Raw genomic sequence first — 23,157 nt, 5'->3', positions numbered from 1 at the left:
CCTTTATGCATCATCAATTTTTTTGACATCAAAAGACGAACATTAGCTAGCTCTTTGCAATTCAAATGAAACACAGTTTATGTTTGAAACAATTAAAATAGAGTCATAAATCGTGTAAATAGTCCAGCTTAGTTGATTTGATAATTAATCCTTAACCTTGAAAACACATACATTTGAAGGAGTTAAGGCCGCGACACAACGAAATTTTTCATAAAGATGCATTTAACACAAGCTTATGCATTTCAGTAACATGGCCACAATCAACCAAGATGTTGCGTTTGTAAATATAAAGGAACTTCAGACTTGTCAATGGAAGTTTATTTTGCTTTGCCCATTCATATAAAAAATTTTGCGAAGCACTGTTATAAACATTCTCTCTATACAACAAAAATACTTGCTAACATATTTTGTGTCGTATTCATTTGCTATATTGCAGTTTTTAATTCCGAAAAATGTTAGAAAAGTTACCGAGTGGGAAAAGTAATTTCACTTGCAAAGTGCCCCAGCATCCTTAACCAAAGCAAATGTCAAATTCTTCTTCTTATGCTTTGTTTGCAACAAAAGTTGGCAGATGGCTACTTTTCTATGATTCAGATGGCGCCAGTGTTGCTCAAAAAATAAATGTAAGGCGCGATAACCTCCGAAGAGATCTAAGGCTTAGCTTCTCTTCCAATTTGCGTCGTGCTCCTCTTGATTTTCCCTACAAATTGGCCGGACGGGACCTACATGATTTTATGCCGACTCCGAACGGCATCTGGAAGGCAGATGAGTTTCACTAAGAGCTTTTCATGGCAGAAATACACCCGGAGCGCTTGCCAAACACTGCCGAGGGGCGACCCCGCTTAGAAAAATTTTCTTCTAATTGAAAAAACCTTATTCCTAAAATTTTTTGATGTTGCTTTGTCCGGGGTTTGAACCCAGGGCATCCGGTGTGGTAGGCGGAGCACGCTACCATCACACCACGGTAGCCGCTCAATCTACCTTTCTCCATAAAAATACATGCAATCTATTCATAATGCGTAAGATTGAGTTAAACGCATCTATATTGTGGCGAATGTTAGCATCACTATGCTGTTAGTAAAAAGTCACATACAACAAAAACTGCAAGCAGCCACACTTATGTACAAGGCAGCGAAGAATATTCCACACGCATAACCAGCAGCTCGAAGTGAAGAGATATCTTAGATACACACATGTAGTCATCAGCTAAGAGCAGAAGTTGTTACTCACACATGTATGGGATACAACTATTCCATGTTCGTGAAAAGTCTAAACCTTAGAAGAAATATGCAAACGAAGCAATAGAGAGTATAAAACCAGCTCAAGCTGAGGAATAACTAATCAGTTTGATTTAAACACGCTTTTTTCAAGTAGGTGGTATTGAAGTATAATTGTTATTGTGAAGTAGTACTCCCAAAGTAGTAGAGACCATTTTGCAATACTGAATATTGGAGTTGTTTATTCGACAGTTCAGCGATTCGAACCTTAATAGAAGGTGTATAATTATCATAAATCCCCATATATCGCTACAATATGAAAAACTGCTTATGTGACGGTGCTTTTACATTAGCAGGCGAAGAGGCATAAAGAAGGCAAGCTCAGACATTACATTTGCCAATATTGCTTACTATCAAAATAAATAGTTTTCACGATGAATTGCACGCTTTCAAATGCAAGCATAAGTACCTACTTACATATGTACACACATACATATATGTTTATACCTGTACATATCAACATGCGTACAAATTTTGTATTTCAATGTAGCTGTGTTTGTGCATATAAACCAATTTATATTTTATTGCCTTCTTACGATTGTATCGATTTGACTGCAATCGAGGAAATATAAATTTTACTTACAAGAAATATGCGCGTAAGCGCCATGAAAACTTCCTACTTACATTCTTCGCCCTTTTGCGCATGTGAAATGTACACAAATTTGGCAAAACTTTAATTAAGTTCGAAAAAGTGCATTGGTGCAATAGCGCAATGGTACAAATTTGTAAAATTGATTTCAATTCGAAATTTATTGCCTATTAAGTGTCGGGGACTCATATTAGTTTCTTTTACAATAAATAACAACTTTTGATAATTTAATTGAATTTTTAATAAAAGCGAAATTTGAAGAAATTGCAACCGAAATTATGTTAACGTTTGCTCTAGTTAAAGGCGCAGGGTCTCAAATAAACAGGCATGGAATGATTGTTTAAGTTTTTTTATGCAAGTTTATCTTGAAGTTGAATCAGTTGTTTATTCGACCCTTATTCATGGACGCTATCAGAAGAATATAAGGTGGATAGGTGGATAGGCCAGCATTCCCATGAGTAAAGACGTTCCTATAGCTTACTACATTCGAAGAGAAAGAATACACTCTTTACGGAGCGAGGAGCATTTTCGTTAGAAACACTTCATTCTTTTTGGTATTTCCGAATTGCGTTAGTCATCGCTTAGAAGAGACGATTGTTGATATTTGCTACGCAGCGTCCACCTAAGCTCTTAAGTAAGGTTAGGTTGGGGGCCGCTAACATTTTCTAATGGTGGTATTTACTTTAAATGGCTTAGAAAATCGCTGCGTGACAACGACATACATTTATTCAAATCCGGCAGACATCGATATTGTTACAACTAGGGAGTGGAATACGTCCCGGCTGAGTTACTTACGCCTCGCCATCGCAAAAGCTGGACACCCGGATAATTCCACCTTGTCGTACTCTATACAGCTAAGAGAGCTTGGGCTACCCAAAATATAAAGGTGTACCGACTGGATTGAAACTAAGCAGATTCTTTTTAACACTCGGATAAATGAGTTTAAGTGAACTCATGTAGCTCCACGGAGCGCTTGGAGGTAACAACTGTCTAGAAATGCCTTGTTAGGAGTACCCCCAGCGTGTTAGGAGGCTTCGAATATAACAGCGGCAGATATGCCTCTCGCAAAAGGCGACTAAAATACCTAATTGTTTCAAGGGGTTGCCAGCGCTATTTATAGCTTCTCCAACCCAAATGTCAACCTCATCTACCCGTGGCGAATCCTGTTTCTTTTGCAGCCGAGGCTCTGGCAACCCGAAATTCCTCATTGATCTAGGAGGTGGGAGGGCATTTTGCCAGAGAGAGGAACATATTGGATCTATATTCGGCAAAGGACCATCAGCATCGATAAACCTCTCCAAAACTATCTTGAGTGTCCTTATCGGTAGAACAACAACAACAGCCTGGATAGAAAGTGGCGTAAGCTAATTGATTGTTCAATGCCTGGACTCCATCTCACTTTGATAACCGTGTGGAAATCTAATAAATGTTGAATTTTAAATTAGTTCATGCCTCTAAATTCTCTTTTAAGCCCTATTGTAATTGCCAGCTTCCTATATTACAAATTGATATTAAATCTCGATTTCATGTATTCAGAAAATTCAATAAAATTTTAAACTTTCGCCTTGCTTCACTTTATATGCAAACAATTGGCTTTATTTAATATTACAGGTCAAGTGTAAAAAATTTGCCATTAAAAGCCTAAACTTTTTCATATTTTAGAACGAGCAATCAATTGGACTTTCACTTTTTGTAAAGTCATTTAAAATACTCCCAAGCGAAATTCGTCATACAAAATTCAACGGCACTGGCCTTGGTAAAAGTTTTTGTTACTCATACGCCATGGTGGCCAGTGCCATGCGACCAACATTTTACCTAATGCTTCCTAAGTATAACTATTCACTGATTTTCCATTCTTCTAAGTTTAAAATTTGTATTATTTATTCATGGAACTTACATACATATATATATATACATGTATGTACATGCTCACATATACATTTCAATGGGCGGCTCGAAAAACGTTGTAAGCGCCAATCATAATTGTTCAGAAACGCAAAGATGAACCTTTTGCTATGGAATGGATCAACGCTTTTTGAACTTTGCTCACAATATGGGGAAAACAAGTATGTAAGCGTAAGGTAGGTGTAACCGTTTGAGTAGGCTTTTGAAGTAGTACATGTGCTACATAAGGGAATATAGAATGAAAACATTAGTATAGGCATCTCAGTCTGTAGCGTAATGTGACAGCAAATCAGAGCAAGACACGGAAACGAAAGAAAAGGATAGTAAGTGAAAGTAACGGAAATAATAGGAAATGTAAGATAAGGAAAGGTAAGGAAATGCAAGCAAAGGAAAGGAGAGGGTTGGAGAGAAAAGAACAGAAAAGAAAAGAATAGGAAAAGGAAATTAAAGGGAACGAAAATAAACGAAAGGGAACGAAAGTAAAAAAGGGAAAGGAAAGGATTGGGACGAAAAGGAAATAAAAAGGAAAAGAAAGGAAAGTAGATGCAAAGAAAGGAAACACAGTGTAAAGCACTGCCACACCGGTAACAAAAGGAAAGGGAAATAAAAACAGAAAAGAAAATAAAAGAAATCAGAAATCGGAAGCTGAGTTAACAATTGGTTTCCGATAAGTTTACGGTTCGTTATCAATGAGCTATTGGTTTGATATCGAAGGGTTATTAGTGTGTTATCTATTTCTTATCGACAAGGTATCAGTTTATTATAGGAGTGCTATCGGCGAGGTACATACGACTTATCGATAAGTCATCGAAGTTATCGATATTTTATCAAAAGTTATTGGTTTGATATAAAATATTTATAGATTCATTATCGAAATGGTATCAAAACGTTATCGCTTAACTATCGAAAAATAATTGAAATATTATCAAAATTTAAACGATTTGTTATAGAAAATGTATCGATTTTTAATCATTAAGTAATCGATATGTTATTGAAAAGATATTTGTTTGTTGTCAAAAACTTATCCATTTATTATCGTAGCGTTAGCAATATATTATCGGTGTGCTATCGACTTTTAATAGATTTGTTATCGATTTTTTATCGAAAACTTATTGATTTGTAATCATAGTGTTACCAATTTGCCATCGGCTAGGTAAAGATTTGTTAAAAAAAGTTATCGATTTATTATGGGAAATTAATCGATTATTTATAGAAAAGTTACCGATATTTTGTAAAAGATTATTGATTTGTTATCAAAAACTTATAGACTTAAAATCGCAAAGTTATCGATTCTTTAACAAAAATTTAAGGATTTGTTATCGAAATTTTACCAGTCTGTTGCCGGAGTGTTAACAATATGTTATCGCTGTACTATCGATATTTAATAGATTTGTTATCGAACAGTTTTTGATTTGCAATCATAGTGTTACCAATTTGCCATCATATTACAGATTTATTATGTGAAATTAATCGATTACTTATAGAGAAGCTATGGATATTTGGTTAAAAGTTATCGATTTGTTATCACAAACTTATCGATTTAAAATTGCAAAGTTATGGATTCTTTAACCAAAAGTTAAGGATTTGCTATCGAAATGTTAACAGCCTGTTGCCGGTGTGTTATAGATTTTTATTATTATTATTATTATTATTATTTTATTTATTACGGCCAAAAAAGCCTAATTCATTGTATAGTACAATTTACAAAATTCATAATTGTTTCTTAAAACTATTTCATTAAAAAGAAATGAGTAAATTTATTGTTTAACTAGTATTAAATATTTAAATTTTTACAATATAGAAATAGTTTTTCTTTAAACTTAACAACGTTTTCACAGTCTTTTATCTCTGCTGGTAGTTCATTATACATTTTATAGCCTACGTATTCTAAGGTCTTTTTTGCGAACTCGGTTCTTACTTTGGGCAGTATTAAATTTCTGCTACTCCTAGTTCCATAGTTATGGATCTCATGATTGTACTGTATCCTATCACTCAGATAATTTGGTAACATTCCCTGTGTTATGTAATGTATAAACTTCAAAGAGTAATAACAGATTAATTGCTTAATACTAAGCCAATTTAACATAGGAAGCATAATACTTTTTGATGTTCTATAAGAGCATTTTAGTATCAAACGCATTGCTTTGTTTTGCTGTATTTGGAGCTTATTAATTAACGTATCATTTGTTACTAGTAGTATTGATGGGCAGTAAATAAAATGTGGTTCTACAATTGATTTATATACTAATATTTTAATATTTTTAATCGTTTCTTATCAAAAAGTTAACAGTTTGCTGTGAAAAAATTATCGATTTTATATCCAAAAGTTGTCGACTTTTCATATCGGGGCGTTAACAATTTGTTAACGCCGAGTCATCGATTGGTTATCGGCGTCTCATCGATTTGTTACAAAAGCGAGGGTAGGTTAGGTTCAACTGGCCGGTCCATGAGGACCTCACATAGACTGAATAAGTCCGTAGTGTTACCAGAAGTTTGTTTTAACGACCAAACTAAAAAACTCTATCAAAAATCAGGACCTATGTTATAAAATAACTCCGTCCTCTTGGCAAACACTAGAAGCTTCTTAGGATTTAAGCCATTTAAGCTGCTTCTAGATCTGACAGCTGTATCACTCCTAATAGCTGGAGTCTTAGCCTGGCAAGCGCAGGGCAAGAGCACAGAACGTGCTCGATCGTTTCCTCCTCCAGCCAGCACTTCCTACATCTGCTATCACTAACCAAGACTAATTTAAAGTAATGTGACGCCAAAAAGCAGTGTCCAGTCAGAATACCCGTCATGAGTCTACAGTCCTCTCTTTTTAATGATAGAAGCAACTTTGTTACTCTAAGGTTGTAAGACCTGCACATAATCTTCGACACTTTACAGCCCCGCGCTTGAACCCACGCCTATCCTGTTTGGTCGATCATGTGCACCTCTCGCCTTCGCTTAAAATCGCCCAGTCTAATTGGGACGTCGACGGAGCAAGCTTCAAGGGATGCGCCCTTTTTAGCTAATTCATCCGCTTTTTCATTCCCATCTATTCCCATATGCCCTGGGACCCAATATAGATGTATGCTTCTCCCTGTCCCGATTCTCTCCAGAGACTGCTTACACTCTAACACGCATTTAGATGCTGTGGTATGCGAGACTATTGCCTTAATTGCTGCTTGACTGTCAATATAAAAGTTAACACGATTGCAGCTTGGGCTATTTTCTTCCACGGTTTCTACTGCTTTGGTTACGGCTACTATTTCCGCTTGGAAAACGCTACAGTAATCCGGTAGCCTGTAGGATCTGTTTATTTCCGTATCAGCCGGCACAAAGGCAAATAGCGATAACATTTTGCTACAAAATCGTTGACAAATCTTAAACTTGATTATATCAAGCCGTTAAGAAATCAATAACGAGCAGATGATTAGGCAACAATAAGCCGATAGCAGCACGCTAACTCGAAAATAATAATTTTCTTTCAAACATAAGCTTATAATTAAACAAGTAAGGAAGGCTAAGTTCAGGTGTAACCGAACATTACATACTCAGCTGAGAGCTTTGGAGACAAAATAAAGGGAAATCACCATTTAGGAAAATGCACCTAGGGTAACCCTGGAATGTGTTTGTATGGCATGGGTATCAAATGGAAGGTATTAAAGAGTATTTTAAAAGGGAATGGGCCATAGTTCTATAGGTGGACCCATCGCAATAAAGGTGGAACAGGGGTGATTCTAGAATGCGTTTGTACGATATGGGTATCAAATTAAAGGTATTAATGAGGGTTTTAAAAGGGAGTGGCGTTTTCGAGATATCGACCAAAATGGCGACCAGGACGACCCAGAACATCATCTGTCGGGTAACGCTAATTTATTTATATATGTAATACCGCGAACAGTATTTCTGGCATGATTCCAAGGCCTTTTGATTTCGCCCTGCAGAACTTTTTCATTTTATTCTACTTAATATGGTAGGTGGGACACCCATTATACAAAGTTTTTTCTGAAATTATATTTTGCGTCAATAAACCAATCCAATTACCATGTTTCATCTCTTTTTTCATATTTGGTATAGAATTATGGAATTTTTTTCATTTTTCGTAATTTTCGATATCGAAAAAGTGGGCGTGGTCATAGTCGGATTTCGACCATTTTTTATACCAAGATAAAGTGAGTTCAGATAAGTACGTGAACTAAGTTTAGTAAAGATATATCGATTTTTGCTCAAGTTATCGTGTTAACGGCCGAATGGAAGGACAGACGGTCGACTGTGTATAAAGACTGGACGCGGCTTCAACCGATTTCGCCCATTTTCACAGTAAACAGCTATCGTCATAGAATCTATGCCCCTACCAAATTTCACAAGGATTGGTAAATGTTTGTTCGACTTACGGCATTAAAAGTATTCTAGACTAATTAAATGAAAAAGGGCGGAGACACGCCCATTTTGAAATTTTCTTTTATTTTTTGTATTTTGTTGTATCATTACTGGAGTTGAATGTTGACATAATTGACTTATATACTGTAAAGATATTCAATTTTTTGTTAAAATTTAAATTAGCAAAATTTTTTTTTTTAAAAGTGGGCGTCTTCGTCATCCGATTTTGCTAGCTATTGAGCGCACATATAGCAATAGAAGTAACGTCCCTGCCAAATCGTCAGGATATCTTCAACGACTGCCAAATTACAGCTTGCAAAAATTTTAAATTACCTTCATTTAAAAGTGGGCAGTGTCACCATTGTCCAAAATTTTACTAATTTTATATTTTATGTCATAAGTTCAACCTACCTACCAAGTTCCATCGCTTTATCCGTCTTTGGTAATGAATTATCGCACTTTTTCGGTTTTTCGAAATTTTCGATATCGAAAAAGTGGGCGTGGTTGTAGTCCGGTTTCGTTCATTTTAAACAACGGTGTGAGATGGGTGCCTAGGAACCTACATACTAAATTTCATGAAGATACCTCAAAATTTACTCAAGTTATCGTGTTTACGGAAGGACGGACGGACGGACGGACGGACATGGCTAAATGAATTTCTTTTTTCGCCCAGATCATTTTGATATATAGAAGTCTATATCTATCTGGATTAGTTTATGCCGTTAGGATTACCGTTATGCGAACAAAATTAATATAATCTGTGAGCTCCGCTCAGCTGAGTATAAAAATAACTTGTCGGTATCGGTTTTTGTACATAAGACATCGACAAAGCTTTTCTCAAAAAACCCGAAATTATTTGTTTCTGGTAAAGCTGCTTCTGTGACGGTTTAACATAAACATCTGGACGAGCTCTAGTTAACTTGAAAATATAGCTTTTCTAGGCTTACAACATTTTTTGAACCGCCATTCTCTACAATATGCACCTATGTACATATTTTTATAGCACACACATTCGTACATAAGTAAATATGAGTGGGATGACGCTGCTAAGATTTAATCACTTTCTCAGTACATTCAATATTATTTGCAAATTTACATAACAATATGAGTACTGTGCCAGGCATTGTTAGCGAGTGTATGCATATGCAAGTAGGGACGTAACCATATGCACATCAGTCGCATTCTAACAAATAGTAAGTAGAAACGTCGATAAGAATATTCAAATAAAATACAATACAATGAAAATGTGTCTTATTGTCTAGCCAACCATGGAACATTGAGGCAAGAAAATGAATGAAAGTTAGAAGCCAGCTAGAATGGTATAGGTGTATGTGTTTTAGATTATAAATATTTAAATGTATTGTCTTTACACACATACAAGCATATACATACATATGTATGTAACTTTGTCTACGTAATTGATTCTTGTGTATGTTGCACTGTTCAAAACGAGTTAATTAAATATGTATGTGTGCATGCAAATACACACAAATGCGCATTTCAACTGGCCCAGTTTCACATTAACTACAGCTATAATTATTGTATTTGTCACCAAATTCAGAGATTCGAAATTAAATTCATTTAAAAGATATTCAATTGAAGGCAATATTATGGCTCAAATAATTCTCAAATAATTTTAACCTTCATTTATTTTATTTTCGAAAAAAGCGTTCTCTTGTGTGTATATTTAATATTATGAGACGATTTTTTTGAAAGTGGCGTAAGTTCACTTTTGAAATTAATTAGTTATCATACAATTTATTTATAAAGTTTCTTAGATGTAGTTTTGTAGTTTTTATGGGGTTTCATGCGAAGTAATGGGTGCTTCTAAACTCTTCATCTGAACTGTTGAGGAATGCATATTTTCGATATAAAGCCATGAGCTCGATCGTTTCCTCCTCCAACCCTTACTTCCTACATTTGCTATCACTGACCAAGCCTAATTTAAAAGATCGTGACGTCAGAAGGCAGTGTTCAGTCAGAATACACGCCATGAGATTACAGTCTTCTCTTTTTAATGATAGATACTTTGTTAGTTCAAGGTTGTTGGATCTACACATAATCGACACTTTACAGTCCCATGCTTGCATCCATGGTCGATCATGTGCAACTCTTGCCTTCTCTTAATATTTTCCAAACTAGTTGGGACATCTATCTTTTCCTATATGGGAGCCAATATGTACGTTAATCCTATATATAAAAGCAAATGTAAAATCTGTTTGTAACTTTATAAATCAAGATCGGATGTACCAATTCCAAAAACCGTAGCTGCGTAAGTTTGGGGTTTTAGTTCCCATTTATGAGATAGGGTCATAAATGCAAATTGGAGACGCATAGGATGAGAAGGGTGAGAATAAGGAAAGAAGAGAAAGGGTGAAGGAGAGGAAAGAAAATGGACATAGGTAATGAAGATAAAAATGGGGAGTGCGCAAGAGTGAGTGGAAGATAGGAAGGAGAGAAACCCTAAGAAGGGAAAAATAGAGGGAGGGAGGGAGGGAGAGAAACTAAGTGGGCGTAGAAGAGGAAAAAATGAAGAAAAGGAAAGGGGGAAGATACTGAGGAGAGATAGGGATGAAACATGAGGAGGAAGGAGAGGCAAGAAGATACAATTTTTTTCCATATATGAGGAAATTGAGGTGACAGAGATAGAAAAAGTGGGAGTGTGACTATGAGTGGAAGTGAGAGAAAGATAAATGGAAAAGGGAAGGACAACAATAAGAAGTAAAATGGGAGATAAAGTATAAGAAAATTGGATAGAGTTGAGAGTGGGCTTATTCTAAAATGTAGGCAAACCAATTTTATGGCATCACAAAGTCGGCGGGGTACTTTAGTGTAGTAGTGGGAGTGGGACTAGGAGTGAAGCGGGAGTATTAATAGGAGTGGGTATAGGAGTAGGAATGGGGGTGGAAGTAGGAGTGGGAGAAAGATAAATAGAATAACGGAAGGACAAGGATACGAAAAATGGAAGATAAAGTATAATAGTATTGGATAGAGAGGGAAGAGAGAAAGCGAGGCTTGCTTTTGAAATTAAGCAAACCAATTTTTTGGCGGTAAAAGTCTGCGAGGCACTCTATATTATATTATTTTCGTGAAAAAAAAAAAAATTATGAAAATCTTGAGAGTGGCGCTACAGGTGGCACAAAACAAATCATTATACAAATGAATATGTAAAAGATGAAAAGCGAGACTATCTTGTATTTATTTTGTCACACACAATTCATACTCAAAATTTCATATCATCTCATATAGATAGGTATTTTTACAATGGAATGCTTAAATTTAATAAAAACTTTTAAATCACTCAATGTAAACGCTTTAGCTTTTTGTGAATTCAATGCTATGACCAAACAAAAGTTCTGCACTTAAGTATGTACATGGCGTATGAGTAAATTTTGCTGACATACAAAATTTGTCGCACCACCCAGTGGCGCACGTGAAATTGATAAAAAAATTTAAATTTAAAATTCTTTGTTCTGAAATATGAGAAACCTTCGCCTTCGAGGGAACCCATAGCCAAAACTTGGTGCTGACTGAGGTGTGAAAAATACGTTAACATAGGGAACACACACACACGCAGAATTTGATTTTTATATACAGAGATTGTTATCATGAAGCTAATTTGGTACTAACAAACTCAACCAAATACGCAGGGCAGCTATATTTTTAACTGCCAATTACCATAATTTTTCCATACCTAAAGTGAAGTTATGCCATTTTCTGAAAAAGTACAATCACGATTGCACAAAAGTTCATCTTAATATAAACTTGTTCTTATTCCCACTTATTAAATGTTTTTTTTCATAATTTTTAAATCTTATATACTTTGCCAATCCAATTATAACAGAACCTCTACAATTGCATTCGTACCACAACAACCATGGCTACTCAATGCTAATATACGTGAAAATATTTTATTTGGCGAATCATTTCGTCCACGGCGTTATGAATTCGTTTTGGAGGCGTGTGCACTTAAACCGGATATTGAACTGATGCCGGATGCGGATTTTACGGTTATTGGCGAGCGTGGCATTAATTTGTCGGGAGGTCAGCGACAGCGTATTGCCATTGCGCGGGCACTCTATTCATCGGCCAATGTGGTGATAATGGTAAGTACGTAACAAACAGCATAACTGCATTAAAAAAAAAAAACTACAACAACAACAAAAATAAAGCCAAGTAGTTCGCAGAAGGTTATGTTCGCTACGAAAATAGCACTTAATGCAGGCGACGGTGGCGGCGGCTAGAAAGCGAGTTAAATTGGATTCTCTGGTTAAATGGATTGCGCGAGATTTTATGTTTTTGGTAGCAAGGTAGAATGATCAGGTGGATTGCTGTGAGATTATATTTCGATTATGTAGTTATTTGTTTGTTTGCTTTCTGTTTATGTCATAAAAATGAAGCATGAAAAATGAAAAGCAATTTATTGAAAAGAAATTATAATTTTCATTTTGAGCGACTATTTGGTTTGCAGAAAAAGTACGTTAAATATTGCATAATTTTAGGCTGAATTTTCATTTCTTGGAAATGAAATGTTTTGGCTGTCAGTGAATGGCGATGGTCGTAGCTGAGTACCAGCTGTTCGTTCATTCCAAATGAGGCAAAAGAAAAAAGTCAGAATTCGGCCAATATTTTTCTTGAAAATAAAAAGAGTAAATTAAGGTGTAGGGCTATTCAAGAAATGAAATAATGCTGCAATAAATTTTGTAAAATTTTGGGGAAATCTATATGAAACCAAATCTTTGTGGCATATTTTTAGGCACTTCCTGCATTAGGTAGCTGCCATATTCTCAGCAATTAATATTTATAAATAATTAAAAAAAAAAAAAAATTTACAACAGCTGAAAACGAGCGCCGAGAAAAAAGTATTATTTGTTCCGAAGCAGTCTTTGAAACGTTATTTTCCCAACCCAGTCTAAAATACCTTATTCTACCACTAACTAGTTTATAAATCAGCAGTTTGGTTCGTAGTACTTAAATCCATGGAGGCCATTAATATGTATTGCGGCTCTATCCTCTCCTTACACGGCTGATACGTGATAAGTTTAATGCACTTGATAGCTGACTCCCGATACAATAAACTTTAGCGATTTAAGTGGGCTGCCAAGTTCTCTCAAATATCACAATAATGCTCTGCATCTGCTCAATTAGTATTATTATCTATCTAGCTCTGCTATAGGTTTGGTGTGTATTTTAGTACTTTTAATTTTAGATTTTATGGAATGCCTAAAAGTATGCAATGTTTAGTAAAGAGTCGCCCAGACTCCTAACAAAATTCCGAAAATTCTAACAGAATGTGCTCTAGCATTTTTTTTATAAAATGCCGCTAGGTAAACAAGCAAACACAAGTTAAAACTATTTGAGGACACATCGAAATCCTCATTTAAGGTATGGAACTAACTGCACTGTACCTCGCACGTCTAGGAACCAATACCTGAGTGCTAGGTTAGGTTGATCTGACCGGTCAATAAAGACTTCACACATACTGAACGTGTCTAAAGTTTTACTAGAAATTGCTTGATGACCAAACGAAAAAACTCCAATAGGTGCCAGCATCTAGCTTATTTGCAGCCTCAAGACCTGGAAACTTTGCCGCCCCAGTAGCTGAAGCCTTAAGCTCGCAAGCGTAGACCACGATTACAACACGCCCGTTTCTTCCCGCAGCCCGCACTTTCTATATCTGCTGTTACTGACGAGACTTCATTTGTAAACATGTGCCAAAGATAGTGACTATCATAACCTAGAGATATGAGCAAATTTGTAAGTCGTAGGATTCTATCCAAACCTTTCCTGCCTGATAAATTATATGCAACTACTGTCTGATTTTGATTTCTCCAAAGCGGATTGGGACGTCTACCATCATTATTGCTGCATTCTCCTTCGCCAGCTCGTTGGACTTTTCGTCACCTTCTATCCCTTTATGACCGAGAACCCAACGTAGATGTATGGCCTGCCAATAGCGATGTATCTCTATTACTTGATTGCATTCCAAGAGACTTTTGAAGTACTGAGTGAGATTATTGCCTTAATGGCTTCCTGACTAACAATATGTATATATTGATAGAACAGCAGCGTAAGCACGATTTCTCCAGAATTTCTGTAGCTTTCTTCACAGCTACAATCTACGCCCGAAAGATCAATTTGTTTCTGGATCGACACAGTTAATAGCAATTATCCAATTTTGAAGGTCTTAAAGGCGTGAAGTTAGAATACGAATATGATTGGTCCCATGCCACAGAATTGGTTCCCAGGCAAGAAAATGAACAGATATGTATGTTAGATATGTGGCCACAAAAACAGCTATATTTCAAGCATACTTTTAGGCGGAGCTACATGCAGAAAGAGTGTGATTAACATTCCAAAGTATACTGTTTTTAATGGACAATATATTGCAACACTTTTCAGTATAATTAGTCGTATCTCAAAAAAGACCTGCGGAATACTAAAACTAAAGATCTACATATACCGTTTGAAAACGCGATCATTTCCCACTTTAAGGCCGTCTTTCTTATATTGGGTTCGGAGTTGTGCAGAAGATGGATTGGAAAATATAATTCTTTTTAACTAATATGTTTCGTTTTATTAGTTTGATATAGTTTTATTTCGAGCATGCACGGTTTCCTAAGCCTGCCTACATGCAATTATAAAGTGACTAAAGCACCTTAAAATTGATTTTAAATTTGTGAAAAAATTCTGGATGGAAAAATAATAACGCTGTTTAGGAACAATATTTGAAAGGGCGGCTTCTTAAAAACAAAACAATATTTTCAAGTAAAAAAATTGCGCTATCCAATCTTCTGTGTCGTTTTGTGATAGAGAGAAGTTTTCGTGACGAAGAAGCATAGTGCAAATAGCAGAAAAATGTGCATTGCATACTTTTAGGGACAATTATGCTGAGAATCATAAGCAACCTACCAAAACCATTTAGGCCCGGGTTTCAGTACAAGTTCAACTCAGTTTGTCAGTTAAACTACGCTTAGACCTATTCTGCAGTTTCTCAGTATACTTTAACTGAAGTTTAAGCTGAGCTTAAGCGGCCGATCTGGCAGGGTAAAACTCTAGTTAAACTCTCAGTTATTTGCGTTCGTTCGAAATGTCGTTGAATATATCCAACAAGCATTTGGGCTTGGGTACCACTAGCGCTAATGTTGATAACTAGGCATACTTCTAAAATCTCAAGAGTTGTTTCGAAACAGTGGCTCAACTCGAGAATCATAGCGTACCAAGCAAAAGAGGGAACTTTTTATAAAGCCAAAAAATGCTATTAATTTAGCTAAAAAGTTAATTCCTAACTTGTGGTTGTCTAACTGGACTCAAGTGCAAGCAAGATTCGATACAGTATTTTCATGAAAATAAAATAAAATATGCATAATATATTTTTGATTAATTACGGTTCATTACTGCTACTAACCAGATGTTTATTTCTCACAATAAACAGCTGTTGGTTTTAGTGGTACCACCCTGGAAATTTTTTTTCAACTCCACCTCAACTCGATATCCAATGTAGGAAAAATGTGTTGGTATTCATTGAAAAACTGTACATTTCCCAAAATCTCTCAAACGTTGGAGATCAACTCGAGAACTATACATTTTACAAACCTTCTCAAAGGTTGGATAGTGATTGGAGAATGAAGTTGTATATCAAGTTGAGAACTATTTGGTTTAAGTATCACTAGAATGTTGTTGGATATCAGCTCCGAAAGCATATATATATTTCGCTGCAGATATATCTTTTAAATGTTTGTTGGGTAAGCAAATTCCAGCTGTTGTCGTGTCTACAAATTATTTAGATAATAAAAAACCAATGTTGCCGTACAAAAAAGTCTACCCCAAATGCCGCCTTAAACTGTAACCGAAAAAAGCTCAGTAGTTTAACTGCAGTTTAAATTTGACTAGAGTTTAAGCCAACTTAGTTTAAGCTTAGTTTAACCAAGTACTGAAAACCGCGCCTTATACAAGTGTAGACTAATTTTGGTTCCTATGGCCAAACATTGCATACTTTCAGGCGTTAGCAAGTTTCGACTCACCTTTTGGAAAAAAAGTTTAAAATTTTTATTTATAAACAAACCTATTATACTTAACAACTTCTTTAAGGTTAATTTTGCATAAAATGATAAAAAAGTCAGAGCACTAAAAATTATTTGACACTTAAAAAAGATACTAAAAAAATATTTATAATCATACATTTATGCATTTTTTTTAACTTTTATGAAATATCTCAAAAAGTTAGTGTACTTTATAAAAGAAAAAGTTTTAAATTCTTATTTTATTTTAACTTACAGAAACCCTAAGTTCGCATATAAACTAACTTTGCTATCAATTTTGTTATGCGCAATCAGCATAAATTGTCTTTTACGTGAAACAAACACCGTTGTGAACATCACATAAAAATATTTAAACTGTCAACTAGCTAACATTTACGCGCCATAGATTACAATGTAAGCACAGACGCACACACACACACACACACACATACACACACACCCACACACACACAGCACTTCCTACCAATCTTTGTTTGTTTGCTGATGTGACAGTTTATTGTTATCCATATTTTTATAAGCACAAATTTTTTTATTGTGCGCATTCATTCTATTTTCAACCATTCAATGTTAATCCATCACTTTTTTCCATTTATGTTTTTTTTATGTTTTTTTTTCCCTCAAAGGATGATCCTTTCTCATCGTTGGACAATGAGGTGGCACGTCATATTTTTGAACAGAGCATAAAACGTATGCTGCTCAAGGCTAAACGTACCGTTGTATTGGTGACACAACAATTGCAACTGACACAGCAAGCAGATTATGTAAGTGCAATAGAAATGTTTGGTGCAAGAAGAGAAGGAGGAGGTGACAGTTAATATCAATGTATGCGTCATGAATAAGGAGATACTCTGCAAAAAATGCGATTAGTCTAGGATGAGTCGCAAAGGAGTATGCGACTAATGCCAGTTTTGATTTCTTTGTACGTTGAATGCGTTGAACTGTTCCCTTTTGTTTGAGCATGTTTTATGAAGGGACTAACTGTACCCATTTATACCCGTTATGGGAACATATGAAGCCTACTCCCTTGCCGCTTCAAATAGGGACCAGTCGCATTTTTCATGGCAGAAACACAATCAAAGGGTTTGACAAAGCCACAAAATTTATTTAATGTAAGTTGTTCGACCGCTTTTCAAAAAGGAATAAAAAATACGAGCCTGACCCGTGCGCATCTTGCGCAACCAATATAAAAGTCTCTAATCAAATATCAACAGAAAACAGCTGTTCTATTAGCTTGCGCGACCATCTAGCGTACAATAGCAACTGCAGCCAATCAATTAAAACGTACAGCTTGCGCTGCCATCTAGGGTACAATACAGCTTGCGCTGTAATCTAGCGTACAATAGCAACTTCCGGTAATTCAGTGCAAATATTCACAATAGTGCCATATTACAAATAGATTTCTTTGTGTGCTCACAATCGTTTATTTTTAACAAATTATTTTAATATTATATAGCTAAACAAAAGCACTACGACCAAAATTTCCCAAAGCTCGCTAATAGCGCGAATCTCCATCTTTACAACCAAAACTTTATTTGGATTTGGATTCCAAATAAGACGAAAACGGGACCCGTTCATAAAAACAGCAATTAGAAATAATATATATGATTCTAGAAAATTTAACCCTAACTCCGGCGTAGTCGTTAAGTCTTAGTAATTTAGGTTCGGCATCGGGCTCCGTTTTTTAATCGATTCAATCACCTGAAATCTTTTTTATTTTACCTATTTCGTTGTCGCTTTTTTTAATAGTTCTTAATATATATGAAAGGGACTTAAGGGGATGAATTATGGCCAAATGTAGACTATAGAGATCAACTGGAGACCAATCTCTTTAGGGATTAATCACACGATTTTTTGCAGGGTATATTAGTAAGAAATTAGATAAGTAAAATGAGATTTGATTGAAAGTTGCCAGAAGAAAATTGGATTCTATTTAATATTGAAGTGCGAAGAAAGCTCAAATGTTATTAATCTTATTTCATCTTATGCTTCTTAAAGGCATATTTGAAAAGCTGCTTTGTGTAGCTCATTTGTAATCAGAGATTGCATTTAACTGTTCACCAGAAAAAGCAACAGGGTTTATCACGGATAATAACCGATATGCAAGAAGAAGAACTTAACTTATATGGGTACCTAGCCACAGGAACATCGAGACCAACGACAAGGCAGACGACCTTGCAAGGGCAGGGGCAATGCTGGAGGCAGCGTAGGCGGTCGAGATGCATCATCCACTCAGGTCAATCAAAAGAAACGTACATAGCTGATTCAAGGAGTTAGTAATCTCCAACTGATACTCCTTGGACAGCTGCAAGATAACCTAGCAAACCTGGCCGAATCACCATAGTAGAAGAACAGAGGAACTCTTAAATAGGTCAAGAAAAGAAATCTTTAGGATTACTGCCGCAATCATGTGATACTGGCCGCTTGGGCTGAATGCAGAGAGAATGGAGATCCCAGCATAAGAGCATATGCAGAAGCTGCGGAGAGCAGGGCAGCAAAGAATGCCCAACTCTACCATACACTAGGATACTAATAAGGGCCGGAGCTAATAGAGTTCCGTAAAAAAATAAAAAATAAAAATATTCGCACCAAAATTATCGGACTATTAATATAACGGGATTGTTATGGGCATATTACTAGTTCGTTATCGACAAGGAGAAAGACAATGAGGTGAAAGACACTTTTTATGAACAATTAGAACGCACATACGAGCGCTGCCCCCGTCACGATATAAAAGTCGTGCTTGGCGACTTTAACGCCAGGGTGGGCAAAGAAGGTGTTTTTGGCCCTACAGTCGGAAAGTTCAGCCTAAACAATGAAACTTCTCCTAACGGACTGAGGCTGATTGACTTTGCCGGTGCTCGAAACATGGTCATATCCAGCACGAGGTTCATGGTTCATGCATAAAAAGATACATCAAGCTACATGGCTGACTCCTGATCGAAATACTCGCAATCAGATCGATCACGTTGTTATAGACGGACGGTATGCCTCCAGTGTTTTAGATGTGCGCACGATCTGAGGACCTAACATCGACTCGGACCATTATCTCGTTGCACCCAAAATATGCACCCGCCTCAGCGCGGCCACGAAAAAACAACTGGTACGATGAAGAATGCCGCGTAACAACCGAAAGAAAAGACGCTGCCTACAGGGCTACGTTAAAAGCGAGTACAACAAGAGGAGTGTGTGAACGCTATCCTGAGCTGAAAAGGGAAGCGATACGCCTTTTCAGGAAGAAAAAAGCAGAAGCAGAAAGGCGAGGAGCTTGAGCTGTTAGCCACCAGGAATAACGCCCGAAAATTTTACCAAAAAATACGGCGACAGACGGAAGGTTTTACGACCGGGGCAAACTCCTGTAGGAACGAAAACGGCGACCTTGTAACTAATGTCCAGAGAGTGCTTAGATTATGGAGGGAACACTTCTCTGCTCCCCTAAATGGACGCAGCGATTCACCGCGCAGAGATGACGAACCCGATCCCGCAATCTATGATGATGGAATATATGTCCCCCCCGCCCGATTATGACGAAGTTAGAATAGCAATAACCAGATTGAAAAACAACGAGGCCGTGGGCGCTGATGGATTGCCTGCGGAGCTATTCAAGTATGGCGGCGAGGAGTTGGTAAGGCGCATGCAGCAACTTCTTCGCAAAATGTGGGCGGACGTGTGCATGCTTGACGATTGGAATCTAAGTGTTCTTTGCTCAGTCCACAAGAAGGGGTATACTGCAAAATGCACCAACTATCGTGGAATCAGCCTTCTTAATATCGCATATAAGGTCCTTTCAAGTGTATTGTGCGAAAGATTGAAGCCCACCGTGAACCGGCTGATTGGGCCTTATCAGTGGTAAATCTACCATCGACCAGATTTTCAAAATGCGCCAAATCTTGGAAAAACCCGTGAAAAGAGAATCGACACACATCACCTCTTCGTCGACTTTAAAGCCGCCTTCGACAGCACGAAAAGGAGCTGCCTATATGCCGCTATGTCTGAATTTGGTTTCCTCGCAAAACTTATACGGCTGTGCAAAATGACGTTGAGCAACAGCATCAGCTCTGAATTGGGAAGGACCTCTCCGAGCCGTTTGAAACTAAACAAGGTTTCAGGCAGGGTGACCCCCTGTCGTGCGATTTCTTTAATTTGATGCTGGAGAAAATTATACTAGCTGCAGAACTTAATCGCACTGGAAAAATATTCTATAAAAGCGTGCAATTACTGGCATATGCTGATGACATTGATATCATCGGCCTAAACACCCGCGCTGTTAGTTCTGCTTACTCCAAGCTGGAAAAAGAAGCGGTAAAGATGGGTTTGATGGTGAATGAGGACAAAACGAAGTACCTGCTGTCATCGAGCAAAGAGTCAGCGCATATGCGCCTTGGCAACCACGCTACTCTTGGCAGCCATAATTTCGAAATAGTAAAAGACTTCGTTTATTTGGGAACCAGCATCAACATTAGCAACAACATCAGCACTGAAATCCAGCGAAGAATCAATCTTGCCAATAAATGCTACTTTGGACTAGGTAGGCAATTGAAAAGTAAAGTCCTCTCTCGGCGAACGAAAATCATACTCTACAAGTCACTTATCGTACCCGTCCTGCTATATGGGCATGGACCATGACAGCAGCAGATGAAGCGGCTTTGGGACTGTTCGAGAGAAAAGTTCTTCGAAAGATTTATGGACGTAGAGACGCGTTGGCGATGGCGAGTACCGAAGAAGAGTTAATGATGAGCTGTAAGAGCTATACGCAGACATCAACATAGTCCAGCGAATTAAAACGCAGCGGCTGCGCTGGCTAGGCCATGTTATGCGAATGAAAGATGATGCTCCGGCCAAGAAAGTGTTTCTATCGGAACCCGCCTATGGAAGCAGGTGTAGAGGGCGGCCCCCACTCTGTTGGAAGGACCAGGTGGAAAACGATTTAAACTCCCTTGGTGGCCCAATTGGCGCCGGTTGGCGGAGCGAAGGAGCGACTGGCGAGCTTTGTTGGACGGCCATAACTGTTTAGACGGTTAAGCGCCAATTAATTAAGTAAGTAAGTATCGACAAGTTATCCGAATATTATCAGTAACATTTGTTATCGAAGAGTTGAAGAGGGTTAGCCCCGGGCCCGGTGTTTCCGAGGGGGCCCGCGATTTAGAGGTACTATGATATTTTTTTTAATTCAGGAGAGTCTTTAGTTGTTCCATGTGCAATTTTTAAGCTGAATTTCAAAAGCAACGAAAATCTGTATTTCGTTTTAATATTATAGTGAAGTGTGAAAAATAAAAATCGATATATATAAAAAGAAAGGCTGAAATGTGTGTTAGTTGGTCGCCGGTGTTTGAACAGATGCGTCGGTCGATTTTGTTCAAACTTTCACACAAGTTGCGTAAACTTCACGTGGTAGTTACTACATAGGTTTCGTATGGGCCGAAACGTGGACCCGAGTACCCCTGGAATGTGTTTATAGAATATGGATAACCAATGAAAGCTGTTGATGAGTGCTTTAGTAGAGGGTAATTTTCATACCACTGGGTGACTAGGGCCTCGAGATATAAGCCAAAACGTGGGCCAGTGAATGCCTAGACAGTGTTTATACAATATGGATATCAAATGAAAGCTGTTTATGAGTGCTTTAGTACAGAGTAATATATTATCCAGAGACGGACTGGGACTGAGACTCGGAGTGGGACTGGGACTGGAATGAAATACATACGACCCTCTGGGACAGGCAATAAGGGATGCAGAGGAATGAGAAGAAATTGAGATAAGAGAAAAGAGAGAAGGAGATTGAGAAAGAGATAGAATGAGACGAAGATGGAGATAGATGAAGCGAAAAAGACGGAGGGAGGAGTGAATAAAAGGATTAGGAAAAAGTGAAGAGGGGGGGGGGGGGGGGGGGAGGGCAGAGTTAGACGGAAAAAGCGTATTAAAATGTGTGCAGATAGGCAAAATTTAATGCAGAACAACGAATGCCGGGTCTTCTAGTATATATACTTATAGATCTTAACAGAACGGGTTTCCTCGGTCACTGGTCATTCCCTTTGCCTAAAAAGCGGTCGTTCTCCGTGGGAAACCGAAACCAGCAATACCCGTTTTTAACCGTTAATAAAATAGTGGTCATTAAATAATTGGTTTGATTGAAAATGTTGGTTTCGGAAATTGTTATTTGCGATCTCTGTTTAACTTATTTTTTTCTATGACTAGAGCTTTCAATTCCTCAAATAATATATTTTTGTTGACGGATTTTGGTTGATGATTTTCTCGCAACCGCTCTATTCCATATTAGCTTTACTTTTTAGTCTCCTTCTTCTATGTATTTTTGCACTGAACTATATTTGTTATAATTATATTACTCTTTTCATATTTGCACCATTATTTTACCACTCAAATTAAATTGAATGAATTTGTTGACATGCTTCTTGTTTTTTTTTTTTTTGTTGGCTTACCGCTTTTGATTCCAATTTTATGGTTGTTGCTACTTGTGCGCCCGGCCTATGCTTTTATCACCAATAAACCAACCAACAAATCACAGTTAATTGTCATGAAAAATGGCCAACTGGAAGCCACAGGCGATTATAAGGATATCGAATTGAAATATCCCCATATTGTTGCCAAGTGGCAAACAATTATTGCCAATGCAAACGCGAGGGCGGAAAATAATGAGAGGTGAGTAAATATTGCATGTAAATGGAAAATTGAAAACGGTGTATAATTGGCAGGGAATTAATAAATTGGTTATATGAATTGCTTTTGAAGATTTTTCCGAAGAAAAATGCAACATTACATTAAAGCCATAAAATTTGAACAAAAAATGAAGTTCGCGAAGTATTTATTATAGATATGGAGCAAACAAAATTATACAAACAAACAATGTCTTAAGACTTATTAATTGCAAAAAAAAAAAAAAAAATTTGGGAGAAATTTTAATATAATTATTTCAATTGATTAATATAAGGTTTATGTTTATGGAAAACAGTAAAATTCAGAACAA

The 23,157-nt window shown here is 37.0% G+C and overlaps 1 protein-coding gene across 4 annotated transcripts in view; it reads left to right on the top strand.

Moving 5' to 3' along the window:
- Sur (Sulfonylurea receptor) overlaps positions 1-23,157 on the top strand; it is a 129,923-nt gene that overhangs the window by 75,546 nt on the left and 31,220 nt on the right. For all 4 annotated transcript variants that reach the window (XM_067765199.1, XM_067765201.1, XM_067765200.1 and 1 more), the window contains 3 exons: positions 11,981-12,242; positions 16,802-16,939; positions 22,699-22,832. In XM_067765199.1, coding sequence (XP_067621300.1) covers positions 11,981-12,242; positions 16,802-16,939; positions 22,699-22,832 — 534 coding nt within the window. The remainder of the gene's footprint in view (positions 1-11,980; positions 12,243-16,801; positions 16,940-22,698; positions 22,833-23,157) is intronic.

This window comes from Eurosta solidaginis, chromosome 2 (assembly GCF_040869045.1).
Source record: "Eurosta solidaginis isolate ZX-2024a chromosome 2, ASM4086904v1, whole genome shotgun sequence".
NCBI classification, from domain to species: domain Eukaryota; kingdom Metazoa; phylum Arthropoda; class Insecta; order Diptera; family Tephritidae; genus Eurosta; species Eurosta solidaginis.
Note: the sequence above shows the minus strand (reverse complement) of the source record. Positions and strands in the feature narration are given on the sequence as shown.